This window comes from Nesoenas mayeri (assembly GCF_963082525.1).
Source record: "Nesoenas mayeri genome assembly, chromosome: 2".
NCBI classification, from domain to species: Eukaryota; Metazoa; Chordata; class Aves; order Columbiformes; family Columbidae; genus Nesoenas; species Nesoenas mayeri.
In genome coordinates this window covers 25,991,238-26,007,819 of record NC_137543.1, presented here as the reverse complement: position 1 = coordinate 26,007,819, position 16,582 = coordinate 25,991,238, and the positions used below count along the sequence as shown (strand labels likewise).

General features: G+C 40.3%; 1 protein-coding gene across 1 annotated transcript in view; it reads left to right on the top strand.

Annotated features, from left to right (window-relative positions):
* Positions 1-3,237: 3,237 nt before the first annotated feature.
* Positions 3,238-16,582, top strand: part of DPY19L4 (dpy-19 like 4) — a gene marked incomplete at both ends in the record, with an annotated part of 28,907 nt that continues 15,562 nt past the window's right edge. Inside the window, 10 exons of the mRNA XM_080340075.1 lie at positions 3,238-3,373; positions 6,678-6,785; positions 7,715-7,839; positions 8,446-8,536; positions 10,284-10,405; positions 11,282-11,427; positions 13,247-13,370; positions 13,928-14,062; positions 15,345-15,476; positions 15,566-15,664. Of these exons, the coding sequence (XP_080196201.1) occupies positions 3,238-3,373; positions 6,678-6,785; positions 7,715-7,839; positions 8,446-8,536; positions 10,284-10,405; positions 11,282-11,427; positions 13,247-13,370; positions 13,928-14,062; positions 15,345-15,476; positions 15,566-15,664 (1,218 nt within the window). The remainder of the gene's footprint in view (positions 3,374-6,677; positions 6,786-7,714; positions 7,840-8,445; positions 8,537-10,283; positions 10,406-11,281; positions 11,428-13,246; positions 13,371-13,927; positions 14,063-15,344; positions 15,477-15,565; positions 15,665-16,582) is intronic.

The window sequence follows — 16,582 nt, the reverse complement described above, 5'->3', positions numbered from 1 at the left end:
CAGTTCAAGAAGGACAGGGAACTGCTGGAGAGGGTCCAGCGCAGGGCAACAAAGATGATTAAGGGAGTGGAGCATCTCCCTTATGAGGAAAGGCTGAGGGAGCTGGGTCTCTTTAGCTTGGAGGAGACTGAGGGGTGTCCTTATTAATATTTATAAAAATATAAAGGGTGAGTGTCACGAGGATGGAGCCAGGCTCTTCTCAGTGACAACCAATGGTAGGACAAAGGGTAATGGGTTCAAACTGGAACACAAGAGGTTCCACTTAAATATGAGAAGAAACTTCTTCACGGTGAGGGTGACAGAACATTGGAACAGGCTGCCCAGGGAGGCTGTGGAGTCTCCTACTCTGCAGACATTCAAAACCCGCCCGGACACATTCCTGTGTAGCCTCATCTAGGCGTTCCTGCTCCGGCAGGGGGGTTGGACTAGATGGTCTTTTTGAGGTCCCTTTCAATCCCTAACATTCACTGATTTAATTGATATTAATTGAGTTTTACAATGACGCTGGCGACAATGGAACCTAACTTGCTTATATCCTGGGCAAGGCAGGCAAGAGCTGAAGTGATCAAAAGCACTCAAAGCTGTGCTGATATAAAGTAGGAAGAGAATTGAATGGATGGAAAAATCCCAAAGGTTCTATTTGGTTTGTATAGCTTAATTTTTTTACTTCTTAAGTCTACTTTTAAGTTACGCTTCCATATTGTCGTCACCCCCATCTCCCTCCTCACGTATTTTCTTGTTTTCCTCCAGATTAAGTGGGAGAACACAGTGCAAAATTTTAGTCTCACAAACACTTATGTAGACAGTTTTTTACATCATAGAAGAAAATACACAGCTTTGGGGAGGGAAGGATTTGAAATAATTAAAATAAGCAAAACCTTGGGATGCTGATAAACCAAAACCACAAGTCAGAAGCCAGAAAATCAACACCAAAACAGGCTGAAATTGGGACAATGGGTGAAATATCTGCAGTCATTACCTGAAAACTGAAACTAAATTTTACATAATTTTTTAGATATGGCATTTTTAACATACAAAAAAATATAACTTGGTTTGTTTACAAAATAAACAAGTACATCAACTTTACTTTTGAGTAATGACAAATATGCCCAGTATTAATGCTTTGCACTAAGGTACATCTGTGTCTGTTTCCCTTCTCACTTCTCTAAAAGAGAGAAAAAAAGATTGTTAAACTAGAAAGCATCAATATCACAGACTTGTAAACAAAAAGGAAAGTTATGTCTGTAGGGCTTAGAAATAATATGTAAACAGAGAACAAATGCCATTATGCAGATACATGATTCATGTTTGTACAGAGAAAGCTTGGAAAAGGAACACAACATCCCTGTATTTATTAATTGTAATGTATTTCAGCAGAATGTTTAGGGCACATTATAAGCTGCCAAATGAAATAACTTTCATACAGTATTAGTTACAGAAAGCATTTTTGAAGATTGAGGTGCAGCAATAATAACACTTTCTACATTGCTCTAAAAATTATTTCAGTATATTTATTCTGGAAGAAACTTGCACAAAAGATTATTTTTGGTTCTCCCACCTTCAAATGTGCAATTTTTCCATGGAAGACCTTGGAAAAAAAATGAAAACCAAGTGAGCAGGCTAGGTTTTTCTCTTCTGTTACCAGTACAGCTGCGCCTGTAAATAACTTGATGTGCATTTATAGTTCTGCAGAATTCAAGGTGTGGAATGATCCACACACTGGAGCATCAGTAGAAAACTGGAGTTGCACAAGAAATATAACAAGGCACACTATGAAACAGCAGGTACAAAGAAGGCTTCAGAAAAACAAAATTTAGAGCATAGCTGAGCAGTCATTTGTTTTATTCCTGTCCATGTATTGATGGTCTGAGTACAAATATTTAAAATTATTATTGCTGTTTTGATTGCAATGATTATTTGTGCTTATTCTGGTAACTTACAAGAGAATTGAGTTATGTAAAAAATAAACTAGATCAAAACCAGTTACATTGAAAATGCAATGGATAATTTATGGATCATTAAAAACATAAGCAAACTCTTTTAACTATCCAATAAATCAACAATTACGGAAGTACTTTAGATTTTATTTAAAAGTCCAGGAAACTTATAAATCTAATTTTATGCTACAATAGGACACACAAATGAGTTTAGTTCTTTCTTTCAGCTGCTAGACAAGTAACCAAATCAGTTCATCAGCCATTGCCCCAACTGCATGTCAGAAGACTTGTCAAAAGACATGCAGTCCCCAAGGGGCGATTCCCACAAACTACTCTGAAAGCTCCCCCAATGCTTTCACAGAATCACAGAATGGTTGGGGTTGGAAGAGACCTCTGGAGATCATCTAGTCCAACCCACCTGCTAAAGCAGCTTCACCCAGAGCAGATCGCACAGAAATGTGCCCAGGTGGGTTTTGAATGTCTCCAGAGAAGGAGACTCCACAACCTCTCTGGGCAGCCGGTTCCAGTGCTCTGTCACCCTCAAAGTAAAGAAGTTTCTCCTCATATTCAGATGGAACCTTCTATGCTTCAGTCTGTGCCCGTTGCCCCTCATCCTATCGTTGGGCACCACTGAAATTGAGTCTGATCCCATCCTCTTGACACCCACCCTTGAGATATTTATAAACATTGATGAAATCCCCTCTCAGCCTTCTCTTCTCCAGGCTGAACAGACCCAAGTATCTCAGTTTTCCTCATAAGAAAGATGTTCCAGACCCTTGATCATCTTCATAGCCCTTTGCTGGACTCCCTCCAGTAATTCCTTGTCCTTCTGAAAATGGGAAGCCCAGAAACGGACACAGTACTCCAGATGCGGTTTCGCCAGGGCAGAGTAGAGGAGGAAATCCTCCCTCAACCTGCTGGTCGCAATCTTCCTAATGCACCACAGGTACCGTTGGCCTTCTTGGCCACAAGGGAACGTTGTTGACTCATGAGCACCCTTCCTCCTGGGCTGGGTCCTGCACCACCTGTCTTGACCGTCTCTCTGCACAGCAAGTTCGAGCAAGGGTTGTAGGCCCTCCCCAGCCCTCCCTGCCGGGTGCAGGGCCCTCCCCTCCCCTCCCCTCTCCTCTCCGCCCCGCCGGAAGCGCGGCCGGCCGGCTGTGCCTCGGTACGCGCCGGCTGCGCTCCGGCCTCCCCTGCTCGCTCTGCCGTCACAGTTCCGCCGGAGAAGGCGCCCGACGGCGGGAACAACAACGGGGCGGCAGGAAGTGAGGGGCCGCTGCGCTCCGCTCGCCGTGTTATGCGAGAGCGCTCCCGCCCCCGGGGCCGACGAGAGGCGGGCGGCGGCAGGAGCGCGGGCAGGGCGGTGTCGCCGCGGAGAGAGCGGCGGGGGGGCACGGCGGCGGGCAGCGGCCGCAGGCTGGCGATGGAGGAAGGTGAGGGGGCGGCGGCGCATGTGTCACCCTGATCCCCCTCCGCCGCGGCTGCCCCGTCCCGCGCCCGGCGCGACTGTGTGAGGGGGCGCGCGCCCAACGGCCGCCTCGGCCGGGCCGCCGCCGCCTCAGGCCGCGGAGCCGGGGGGCGGGCAGGGAGGTCGCTGTGGCCCGGCCGACGCCTGCCCTGCCGGGCTGGGGCCGCTTCCCCTGGCGCAGGTCGGCAGTGCGGCTGCGGCTGGCGAGTTTCTGTCCGTTCCGCGCCGGGACAGTACCGCAGGTGCGAAGGTAAAGCCCCCGCGGCAGGACACGGCGCTGGTCCCGCCGCTGCTGCGGCTGGTGGCGGAGCAGGCTCGGTCCTGACCGACCCCTCCTCGGCGGCCCCTCGGGCCCCTTGACGAGGCCGCTTCCCCGCCCCGGGCAGCCCGTCGCTTGCAGCACCGAGCGGGAGGAGACTGGGCGGGTAGGAACCCAGAAAGTTGGGGTGTTTCCCTTCCCTCGCCCGGCATCGCCCCTGTGCTCAGCGCCCCCGGGCCTTTTTCTTTGGCATCCCTTCTTTTCCTAGTTTGTATGTTTTAGTCTGTCTCCTCTCTCACATTTAGCCTCTCACACACAATTATTCCTCTCCAGGTCTCTTTTGTGCTAAATCCCCTTTGTAGGGACTAGGAGATGGCATGTAGTTCTCTCAGGGAAATTAGCAGAATCATATCTGTAAGTGGGCACCCACAGAAACGCAAGAGCACTTCTCTGAAGAACACAAACACATCCATTACTGTCCCATGGCATATTCCAGCCTCCCAACCGTTCTCGGCTGTTCTGAGCTGGACATGGTTTCTGTGTATTTAATAGTCTTTGCTTAGTTGACCTCCACAAATGTGTCCATCTTCTCTTGATTCTATGTAAACACTTTGTTTACAGAACATTCTTTGAGTAGGAGTGGTCTACATGAAGGTGACATGTGATGAACCATTCCTTTTAGCCTGACTCACTGGGTCTGTTTGATAACTTCTTGTTCCAGTTGTAGAAAAGAAGGTGAATCACTGCTCTCTGTCCAGCCTGTCTATAGACTTCACCAGCTTGTAGACCTCTGGCATGTTCCTGTTGGTAATCCTCTTTTCCAGACTGAGGCATCCTCAACTTGCTTCTTTGTTCCTTATATGGGAACCATTGCACACCTTTGGTCATCCTCATGGCCCTTCTATGGATATTTCCCAGCTCTGTCTTATCCTTCTTTATATGAGGGAACAAGAATTGCAGACAGTGCTCAATTTGCAGGGGAAAAATGGATTAATATAGTGGCACACAGAAGTGGTGAGTTACGCTTTTCTGCAACAGGTACACAAAAATAAGTGGAATGCATGTTGTCTGAACAAGAGTTGAAAAAAATGCACCAGGACCTTAAAGTAAGCTAGAAAGCAATCTCAGATGAAAAATTGTGTGCTGAATAGAGAGGTACTAGAGGCTGTGTCATTAGTTCAAAATCGTAGATTATTTTTAGTTGTCACCTTGTTTGACTTTCATTTCACCCGAAATAAAGGATTCACCAAGGTAGAAACAGCATTTTTCTTGATTGAGGGAGCTGCAAATGAAACAGAGTTAGCATACTTGGATCTTTCTTTGTTATTGCTTTGAGGGGAGGAATCTGTCGAGCAGTCTTCAAAACCAAGGTGAAGATCATTTGCTGACTGAGACATAGTTGTTTCACAATTAGAATTTTAAATTGTTCCTTCTTTGGGAGTTTTCTATTACTGCTGCTAATTCTAGACTTTATAAGTGTGTTAAACTTCTACTGTGGCTCACTTGTCTGGCAGAAAAATGAAATAAATGCCTTTTCCTTCAGGGTTCTCACTGCTGTTGCTTTGGTCATAACTAGAATGACAAGGGCAGACAGTTGTCTTTCCAAGCACATACCTGCCTATTCTGGTGATCTAGATTATTTTATCCCTCCATTTTATTTTGTGTGGTACAAATGATTTTAAATTGCAGTGCACTTGGTGTTTGTGTTGCTGATTAACTTCATATACATGACATAAAGAGATACTGACGTATATTTCATGGATTGACATAATGATAAAGGTGGTACTGAACACCTTAAACCTTCTTTTTTTAATATCTTTCCGATTCTTGTCTCCTTTAACAAGGTAGATGTTTTCTGTTCATCCCATGAAAAGTGTTATGATTGAGATCCTGGTTTGCTCAGAATAATTTATAAATTGGTTTGAAAATCCTATTAAAACACAAATACAGGTGTCCTGATACAGGCATACACCACTTTTATTTATTTAACTATCTCTAGTTTCTAACTTTTAAATCTAATAGTGGCAAGTTAAAAGTAGACTGATTTAGGCTTGAAGTAATGTACAACCAGAGTAATTAAAAGCTGCTTTGTGGGATGTGAAGATTGACACTTCAAGTTTGAAGTTCAATGGCTTTATGAAAGAGCTGAAGAAATCAGTGGCTACAAAATTTCAAACCATGTTGTGTAGCAGTTCAAATCAGAGAGCTAAAATTTCTGGAGTGTGAGTTACAGTTGTACCTTTTCATCACACTTCTAAAATGACATAGATGTTGTGGGATGTCATCTTTAATATAGTAATCATAACAGAGTTTTTGCAATGAGTCTTTTTGTATGGAGACTTGCACTCTGAACTAGCCTGGCTGCCTTTCTGGCTGTAAAATAAATGGACCAGGGCTTAGAACTGCTGTTGTTTGTTACAGAAAACTTAACAGAAACCAAAGAAGCACTGGAGCAATCTATGTGGCCTAGCAGAATGGGCTTTTTAATTATATTTTCGATTAAAAATTAATAAATCTGCAAGTTCCAGTACAGCTGGCAGGAAGAAAAAAGTGACATTATATTTACTTTATAAAAGCTTTCACCATATGGATAACAGGCAGCTTAATTAAAAATAATGTGCCTAGTACACTACTGTACTATAGCAATGTAAAACCAGGATGAGAGTTGAATGAAATTGGCACCAGTTTCTCACAGTGTCGGTATCAGCTAAACTACTGCTTTACTTCATTTGTGCAATACATTCACCGTGGAATAAATCAGCTCCTAGTTTGGGTTCTGGGTAATCCCAGATTATGGTGTCAAGAAAAAATCTATTGGATTTTCTAAGGAGTTGATTTCTACATTGTTATTTTAGTTATGCATACGACTTTAATTGAGTCTTTTTGTCAAATATATTTGCTGTGGGGTTGATACAGTAGCAATAACTGGTTGTTTGCTGCTGCTGTGTGGATTTCTCAGAGTGCAATTTTAGGTATTGTGTTGCAGTAACTTAAAAAAAAATGTCTTCAGGGGCAGCAGACCTGCGACAGAGAAAGAATCAAAACTGCACAGAATCTGACAAAATGGCTCCAGAGGAGAGAAACAAAGAAAACTCAAAGCTGGGAAGATCGCCAAAATGTAAGCTACAGAATTTTAGCCAACCTATGATATTTTTTCATTATTTTTTTTACATTTTATGGGAAGATATTTGTAGCGCAGTAATTTGCAACAGATTTATTTTGAATTAGGTCTCTGAATATTTCAAGAAAAAACAGGCACGTACATTACAATTCTTTGATAATGACATTTTGTGTATTGCAGATTAAAATGGTAGTCCTGAATTGTTTCAGGTTGGGGTGGAGGGGAAGGGGAAGAGGCAAAGGGGTTAAGAATCTTAGTGTTGTTACTATTTGAGTTCAAATATATATTTTAATTGTGCCTGGAATGATCTTTCAGTTGAGAAGCTGAAAATCCTTACAGCTTTTCAAGAAACAAAACTAAAACCAGATGTAATTTTAGGCAAGTGCTCACTATGCTACCAAAACCTTTTATGCTGAAAGTGCATGCTAACTTGAGAAAGCTACAGGTGAAGTAGACACCGATTGAAAGAGTTTTGTAAAATTGAGATTAGTTCCTTATATTTGAAAACAGAATGGAGGATAGAATGTCTCAGTGTTGGTGTTAGATGTGACATTGCCACTTCTTTCTGTTAATGTCTTTAAGAAGTTTGTGGTGTTTTGGCTAAAATCTAGAGTTTGCTCTGTTTATTTGGAAGACACGTTTCCTTCTTGGAATTCATTTGAAAATGAAGCTTACTAGAATGGAGAGAAATTTGCAGTACAGTGTGTATTTTATCTGAGAGTCCTACAAAGCAGTGGTAAAATCTGGGAAAGGAAACTGCAGGACAGGAACACCAAAACAATTCTTGATGTGTGTGTACTGATGACGGTGTGATAATTCTGATGCCAGTAAACTTATTTGCTGTTCAGAAGTGAGTCATATTTAAGGCATACTGTTTGTTTCTAAGCCCTCTGGACTATTTTAGCTTTTTCACTGTTCCTTTTCAGATATCTTAATTCAGCGTTTTGCGAAACTTTTCTTTGGCTGTGTTGCAGCAGTCACTAGTGGAATGATGTATGCTGTGTACCTCTCAACATATCATGAACGGAAATTCTGGTTTTCCAGCAGGCAGGTAAAGAAAAAGACTAAACTACTGAAACAAAAGCTGAATTGTGTCCTTGAAATCAAAGCTGATCCATGTCAGGTTGGAACTACTTGCTTGTGGAATCCCATGACATTCTACTCAGGCCTCTGTCTTTGATATAGTCTCTTTTTTTTTTTTTTTTTTAGTGTAATTCCTACTGACAGTAATCTTGTTAGGCCTTGTATGTTTCTCCATGTCATCCTTTGTCATTGAAAGATTTTTCTAAAATCTGGAGAAAAAACTGAAGCATACTGGGGTTGCATAAGTTAAACAACAGCAATGTATGGATGTTCTTTGTTTTTTAAGAATTGTATTGTTTAGTGAAGTATGGAAAGCTGAATGAAATTCATGTTTATGAATATGAAAGAATCCTGTGGAGCTTGTGCTGAATTCTGAGCATGTTTGCTAAGTTATATGGAGTATTACATACCTGACAGAGGTGACAATTAATGTTTTGTGGAATACTTTGAAGATGTACAGTGGAGTCATAACTGTGTGCTGTATTACAAAAGCAGTCTATCTGAAATATATAGTCTATGTGAAAAAGTATTGCAGGAGGTGAATATATATATATTTTTTTTCCCCCCCCCCTAGGAACTTGAACGAGAAATTACATTTCAGGGTGACAGCGCCATTTATTACTCATTCTATAAAGAACTGCTAAAGGCTCCTTCCTTTGAAAGAGGTACAAAACCCATTTATTCTATTAACCTTGAAAAATCCTATTCCATTTGGAGACAGTAAAAAACTCCTGCAGACCAGAGAGACTGATTTTATACTCTTATGTAGGTATATCAGTCAGATTAATTAAAAACTGCACGCTGTCCTAACTTTTCAGTGCCTTTTGAAAAACAATATGTAATTATCCTCTATTCCAGCGGGTTGCCTTTGATCCATACTCTGGAATAGGATTAATATTGCTCTCATATTGCCCCATATGGAAGCTATCGTAGGATTTTCCTCTGCTACATAGTAGATTTTCTCTCATGTAAGCGTAATTGATGTTTAATTTGGGAATGGGGGATGGAAGTTGCTGTTTTTCATCCTCTGTCAGAAGATGGAACAGTTTCTGTCAAGAGCTGATCTTGATCCCACCCTTGCCAAAGGTTTTTACTCCTGTTAGCTGTGATGAATAGGTGTTTATGAGCACTGAGTGATGGGGACAGAAACCAAAAGGAAGGAGAACAAACGAGGTGGCAGTGGTCTGTCCTCCCTTTGTGGGCTGGCTCTTTATCCTGCCTCTGGAGCTCATTGACCCTGGGTCCCTGGACCAGCAGAAAAGTAAAGCAATGAAAAGAAGACAGAACACCTTTGTGCTGGTGTAGTGAGTTCAGAAGGACACCTGGGCTGGCATGGGGAAAACACAAGAAGTCCAGGAGAGAAGATGGGGTGAACAGCCCTGTCTTGCAGCAGTCATTGAATTACATCAGTCACCTCATGAAACCTCATCCGAAGCCAGTTAAACTTTGTAGGTGTAGTTTTATTGGTTGAGGAGTTTTGCAGCTGATGTGTAGCTTGTCAGCAACATATAATAGGTCTTTAGTAAAGTTAGTTCCTCATTATCTCTGGGGAGATTACCTGTGCTGTGGATAGGTGGACTGCCACATTCAGGTATGCCGCCTCTGCAAACAGGTAGACTTGTGTCTGTTAGGTATGATGAGGGCACCCAGTTTTCAAAGGTGTATCATAGCTGTGCTGAACCCAGTTGTAAGTCCTTCAAGACTTGGTTTAGCCTGCAGAGAACCAGCTGCAGACCACACACCAAGATATGCTCAGAGCTGGAAATGGTTATCTTGTTTGGCTGTTCCATTGTTGTTGGAATTTTTGTTCTTTTTTTTCCTCCCCTCTCTAATTTGGATTATTTTTCCTCTTTATTGTCTTAAGTAACAGCAAGTCTTTAACTACATTTCAGAAAGATGTATCCTTCAAATATGCCAGCTTCAGTTTCATCTCAATCCCATACAAAGGCGTATTGTGTTGAGTAATTCTTAGAAGTCTCAGAAACACAAGGCTGAAAAGGGTGACGAGGCCATCACATCTGACCTCTTTGTGGAGACAGGTTTAATACACCCTGCTCATCCTGTTAGACCTTTGTCTCATTTCTTAAGAACCTCCTGTGAAGGTCATCTGTAGGTAGCTGGTTCCAGGGCAGCATCAGTATGTTACTGAAAAGACACTGCTTCAGCTGGTTAGTTTTGGGCCTTCTTTTTATAGACGAGATCAAAAAATGGTAATAACTTTGTTGCTAAATCAGTAGGATGGAATGGCATCTGGCACAGAAATTTCTCCTTCCTTTCAAATTAGGAATGAAGAATCAGTCAGTAGCTTTAATGACCAAATCTCCCTACCTTTGAATACACTTTCACGTCATTTAAGAACAGCAACAGTAAGTGATTCCAGGATTTTTATTTTTTTTTTTTTTTAATCTATAGGTGTTTATGAGTTGACACACAACAATAAGACAATATCACTGAAGACAATAAATGCAGTCCAGCAAATGACTTTGTACCCTGAGTTGATTGCCAGTGTTTTATATCAAGCGTCTGGTAGCGAAGTATGTGCATTTCTCCTACTTTCTGTGCTTTGGTTATGGTTGTGTATGTGAGTGTACGTATGAGACTTCCTGTGCTGTATACAATAAATACATGCAATTTTTGTTGACTGAATTCAGCTAAGGCTCTCACCAGGTCTGGGTTCTTCTCAATTCTGAGCAGTCTCTGGTGTAGGATTTTGGGGGTTTATATGCACTAAACTTTTCTATCTGTTATTCTTTATTTCTACAAAGGGCTTAGAAATGTGGAGAGTGTCTGTGCTATTTGTTAAACACAGGGAAGTTAGCTCCTTTGGAGTACAGAAGTCTGTTGTAGTACTAGCTGTCTCTACTCATTCCCATATAGATAAATGGGCAAAACACTTTTGTACATAAACCTTTTGTCTGTTTCAGCTCCACTCAGGCTTTATTATGCTTATGCTGCATACTTGTGTCCTCTCTCATTTATCTTTCTTTTTTTTTAATTTACTATTTATTTATTCTCTGTATGCTTCTGTGTGTTTGGAACCATTTTTTGCCACATCTTTACTTTTCCAAGTTCCTTCTCTACATAGCTTCTTCCAGTAGTCCTGTGAACTTTGTATCTCACTATAGTATAGATCTATTAAATCTGACACATACAATGTTCGTGCTAAAGCAAATACAAAAATCATGGCACTAGCAAGCTGAGTCCTGAACTGTGCTCTTAACTCACACTGCTTTGTTCTCCCTGAGCTCAAAATAAAAGCATGCTCAATACTTTTCTATAACAGGGGCTGTCTCTTACCTGTTTGCAAAGCACCTAGCACACTGTTAGCAGGATGCAAATAGTAAATAGTAATAATCTCCAGCTTCAGCTCGGTTGCCGCTATGTCTCTTCGTTTTTATTTGTAATTTCAGGAAGTTATTGAACCAGTGTATTTCTACATTGGTATAGTTTTTGGACTGCAGGGAATTTATGTGACTGCATTGTTTGTAACCAGTTGGGTTATGAGTGGGACTTGGCTGGCAGGAATGCTGACTGTAGCATGGTTCATTATTAACAGGTAAGAAAACCATCTTTTTACCATCTAGTTTGTCAATAAGGCATTTTAAAATATTAGAGCGGATTGAAATGCTTTCTGTTAAACTTCGTGTTCTCATTGTGAGGGTAAGCTCTTATGCCAAATACAAAACATTTCCCAGAGATGCACTGATTCTCAGGATGCTTTTATTAATGGAAAGGCCTCCTGTTGTCCAAACCAGCCCAGCTGCCAGTTGAACTGATTTTATGTATGTGTGTGAATATAAGAGTATTTTCACACCATTCTATTTTGCAAAAACATTCCTCAGAAGGTTTTAGTTTTGTGCTGGTGGAGAATGAAAACAAAGTTCTGAAGTTGCTGTAAAACAGAATTGCTGTCTGTGGTCAACTGTGAATATTGTGATGGTTGTTCTGTCGCTTAGAAGGAAATGACCATGTCCATTTTTCTTGTAAAGAGTCTTTGATAATTTTTTTAATCTGCTTTTTGTGGTGGGTTTTTGTGCAAAATGGAATCTTCAATGATTCCCATCTAAATATTTTTTATTTATTTAAAAACATTTCACTTGCAAGAAAATGTCCCTTCCCTTTATGAAACACCGGAATAATAGGGACCCTCCTTTGGGCAATGAGAATTTGTGTTCAGGTTCCTAGTTTGTCACCAAGTAGCTCTTGGGGCTTTCTATGAACTTGAGAGCACTTGAAAGAAAAGAACTGTGGAGAAGCAAAATGTTAGAGATGTACCTTTAAAGCTGAGCTGTTGGGAAGCGCCTTTTAGGAGTGTGAAGTCGCTGTGACAGAATCTGTGATTAGTAGCTAAAAATACTGTTCATCAAGCTGGTGTGGACAGTGAAAAGTAGGAAAAATAGTGAATGAATCTGTATTTCTTTTCAACAGCAAAGATTAAACAATGTTAACAAATTGAAAGGTCCAGTAGTTAAAAAGCTCCAAATACGCCTCTGTAAGAGGCTTTAGAGGTAAAAATGAAAGGTGATGCTTTCAAATATCTAAATTATAAAGGAGCTTGTGGTTCGTTTTTTAAAAGCATAGTAGACACAAAGAAGACTATGCACTTCTGAAACTTATGCCTTTGATCACATTTGAAAGTGTGACTTGTGCTTCTAAGTCACTTTAGCACTTTTTAAAACTTTCTCCTACAGCTCTAACTGTGCAGATACTGTCAAGTCATTCCATGAGAAGACCCTGCTGCTGTTTTGGCCCATGCTTCCCATCCATCTTTAATCTCTTGTTTTGCTGGGCAGAATTTTCCCTGTAGACAGAGTATCTGCTGGTGCTGCTGCTATGAGAGAGCACTACTTTGGATTCTAAGTATGTTGTGCTCGACTGCCTAAATCACTTATTTAAAACATATTGTATGAGAACTGGAAGGAGTTTCTTCTCACACCTGTGAGCTGATTTTCATTGTAATGTAGAAAGCTGTTCTTATGGCAGTGTTCCCCTGCCTGTGAGACCATGTAGTGCTGCTCTCAGCCAAAGAAGGCTCCGTTGTCAGTGCAGGTTGGCAGAAGCAGCATGTGATGTGTCCAGTGTTGTTGTAGTGGGTCAGAAAAGGTTGGAGGCGGATGCTGTTTGGCTTCACTCCTATAAATGTCACCTAGTAAGCAGACCTGCTGAATAAATGAGTAAAGATTGGACCTTCTGTGCTGATATTAAATTTATTACTTGTATCAGCAGCAAAATTGTCTCACTGTTACTTTACACATAATAGAGGAATAGTTTCCTTGCAAGGCGACACTGATAACTAGAAGTGACATTTAGGCTTTCCTTGATATTTTTCTTCCATAAATCTTTTAATAATTTTGTTTGTCTGTACTTTATTCTAGGACAGATACAACAAGAATTGATTACTCCATACCATCAAGGGAAAATTGGGCTTTGCCATATTTTGCATGTCAAGTAGCAGCTCTCACAGGCTATTTAAAAAAAAACCTAAATTGTTCTGCTGAGGTAAAGCAAAATTAATTTCTTAATAAAGAGTTGCTGGTAGAACTGTGCTCTAGAGTAGTTACCTCTGTCACTATTGCCCTACTAGTCAGAAAACAGTAGGTGTTCCATTTTTTTCTCAAAACAGCCACTTGGATGTCACCTAGGCCTGTGCACTTTTTGCTTAGCAACTTGTGCCCTGTCCTGTTATGCCCTCATGATGGTTCAGAGATAACAGTGTTCTAATTAGATGTGTACTGTCTTTTTAAAATAAACTGATGAGAATTTTTCTCACCATATAAACTATTTGTTGCTCTTCCTGTTGCTTACAGAAGATGGTGGTAACTTCCTTTCCCTGATTGGCTTTTCTTCTGATTGGCTTTAAATGTTTTTGGAGGTTTCAGTAATTGCTTTGTTCCATCTGAGAACATTTTAAATATGAATGAAGTCAGTATTTTAATTATTTCCTAAAATAATAATTAATTTCCATAGTTTCTATTTTGATGACCTGTCAGTTACTTAGTGACAGAGATGCATAGGTATGAAATTAATGCGTTTGTTTGTTTGTTTGTTTTCTCTAGAAGTTTTGTTACCTTTTGGTGAGTGCTTCAACATATACCTTCATGATGATGTGGGAATACAGTCATTATCTCCTGTTTGTCCAGGCTGTTTCTCTTTTTCTACTAGACAGCTTTGCCCTGGCACAGACAGAGAAGGTATTGGAACTCTTCAACCTACTGATAGTTGGGGACTTAAATACACCCTCAGAGATGCCTGCCATAAGTGGGCAGGAGCTCCAAAGGGCGCAGACTGAGCGATGACTTGAATGTCTTGCAGCTTGGGTCCAGCTGAGGTGCATGTCACGTCCATCTGAAGAATAACGCAGCTTTAAACTCACTCTCTTTTGGATTACTGTGTTTGGGACAGCTTTCGTAGCAAAAGAGTCAGAAGCTAAATAAAGCTTCTGAGACCTTGGAGACCTGAAAGAGTATCATGAATGAATGAATGAAAGAATATCATGTCTCAGTCATGCATCCTTTTTGGCCTAGTTGCGTCTTCTTTTCCTTTCCCTATTCAGAGTAATGTGGGACTGACCAAAAAACTGCTCTGTTGCTCTGTGCAGTTAAGGGGCTCATTTTCACTCTGAATGGCCTACCCTGTGCTGGTTTAGCCAATAAACAGGCTAGACAGATTCTGAAGGCAAATTTATTTTTCAGTGCAAGAAAGTATTTGAATTTATTCTGCAAAATCTTTTTTAAAAATGTTGCGACAATAAGGCATTTTAACTCTGCCTCTTGCATTGGTATATATGCTACTTTGTACACGTGTACCTTGTAGTTTTATTAGATGTAACTTCCGTTTCAAACTGTGTGCAATACTAATTCGTCACTTCTTTCAGTTGCTTTTTTTCTGTTCCTCAGTAGTAGGAAACGTTTGATTAATTTTAGTTCAAAGCAAGGTATTTAAAATATAAGAGAAAAAGATGGATGTTTTGGTAAAAGTCTAAAGAATCAACTCTCAGGGTTTATAAGATGTGCTTATAAATTTATAAATAACAGAAAGTATCAGTAACAGTTTGTGTATTCCTGAGAGAGGATAAATTAAGAAGTTACTGTGAGGGCAAGGAAAGCACATTTACAGTAGTCAGCTCTTTCACAGAAATTGTATGTTTTCATACTGTTGCATTGTGGTCAGTGCTTCATGCTACAACACAGTGAGGTGCTACAGAATGGGAAGGCCTGGTAAAATACTACTACTTGGCATTTTTACAGTATTCTTGTGAAGTAATTGTGTAGTAGTTACTGAGGCTGACCAGGATCATTTTGATGTGGAACACTTTTCAGAGCCAGGTGGCACCCTGCTAAATTTGTGAGGTGGGGAGTAGAGATCCCTTAATCCCCAGGTGAACACAGGGATGGAGTGAATGATCTACTGCTCTAAAAAGCAAGATGTATACCCACTGTAATTTTATATTATTGTGTTTTGTTTCTTCAATAGGTGCATGAAGTATACAAAATCTACTTGTTTTCTCTCTTCTTGGGGTACCTTTTACAGTTTGAAAATTCAGCCTTACTGGTGTCACCATTACTGAGCCTTGTAGCAGTTTTAATGCTCTCTAAATGCCTTCAGGTAACTTGACTCTTCTCTAGCTCCAAGTGTGGTTGTTATTATTTAAACTGAACTCCAAATGATATGGCATTCTTAAAATATTTTTGCAGATGAATATGAAAAAGGGTACATTTATGTCAAGATTGCTGAAAATAATGTACATTTATTTGGTTCTTACAATAACAGTGACACTAAACTTCTTACTAAAGGTAAGATTCCTCTGTAAAAAGTAATTTTAATTGTCAAAATTGAAATAGAAAGCTGCAGATGTGTCTTGGAAAAATCTTTTGAAGTGTTGCTCATCTTACTGATCTGAGAGTTCATATCTTAATTCATAGCGAATTGGAATACTGAAAATTGAGTCATTTTATATCTATATAAAAATTCTTTACAAACTCCAGCAGCTGATTTTTGTTGGAGTTTTGGTCTTTTGGACTGAGGTTAAAGCATAGTATATTGAAGTACTCTTTAAATCACACTTTTGCTATTTCATAAATGTGGGTTTTTGTTATAACTTGGATGGCCTCTACAAACTGGCCTGAATATTAAAATTATATTCTGCATGGAAAAGACCTAGTAGCCAGAAACTACCCTGAGTAGTCTCAGGGTAGGCTTTAATTTTCAATTAAATCTCAACTAGAACATGAGAACAGAAACCTCCACTTAATGTAGGAGTCAGCTCAGAGCTGAGGTTACAGAATAGGATTTCAGCCTGGTCTTGTATTTTAATTAGCAACTGCCTCATGCTGGCTTTAGCCTTTTATATAATTTATTGTGATTTTCCTCTATGACTCGAACTCACTCTGATTGTGTTAATTAACTGTGTTGACTTAAAAGTATATAACCTAGTGAAGCCTAAAAGATTTGAGAGAATGCTCAGAAATGGTTGTTTTCTTGTGCTATTCAGATTGGCTAGCCTTGCTGTATCTCCAGGAAAATAAAACCTAACCTTGAAAAATATCAGTTAAATTACATAGACAGCACACAGAACTTTTGGCTGCTCAGACAATTTATGTGAAGATTACAGATGCTCATAACTTTTGCTAGGCTGCACACCTGTTATTTAGTGGAGCCAAATGCAATGTTCTTTGGCTTGCTTGGGGGTAAGTTATGTCTGTTTTTCATGA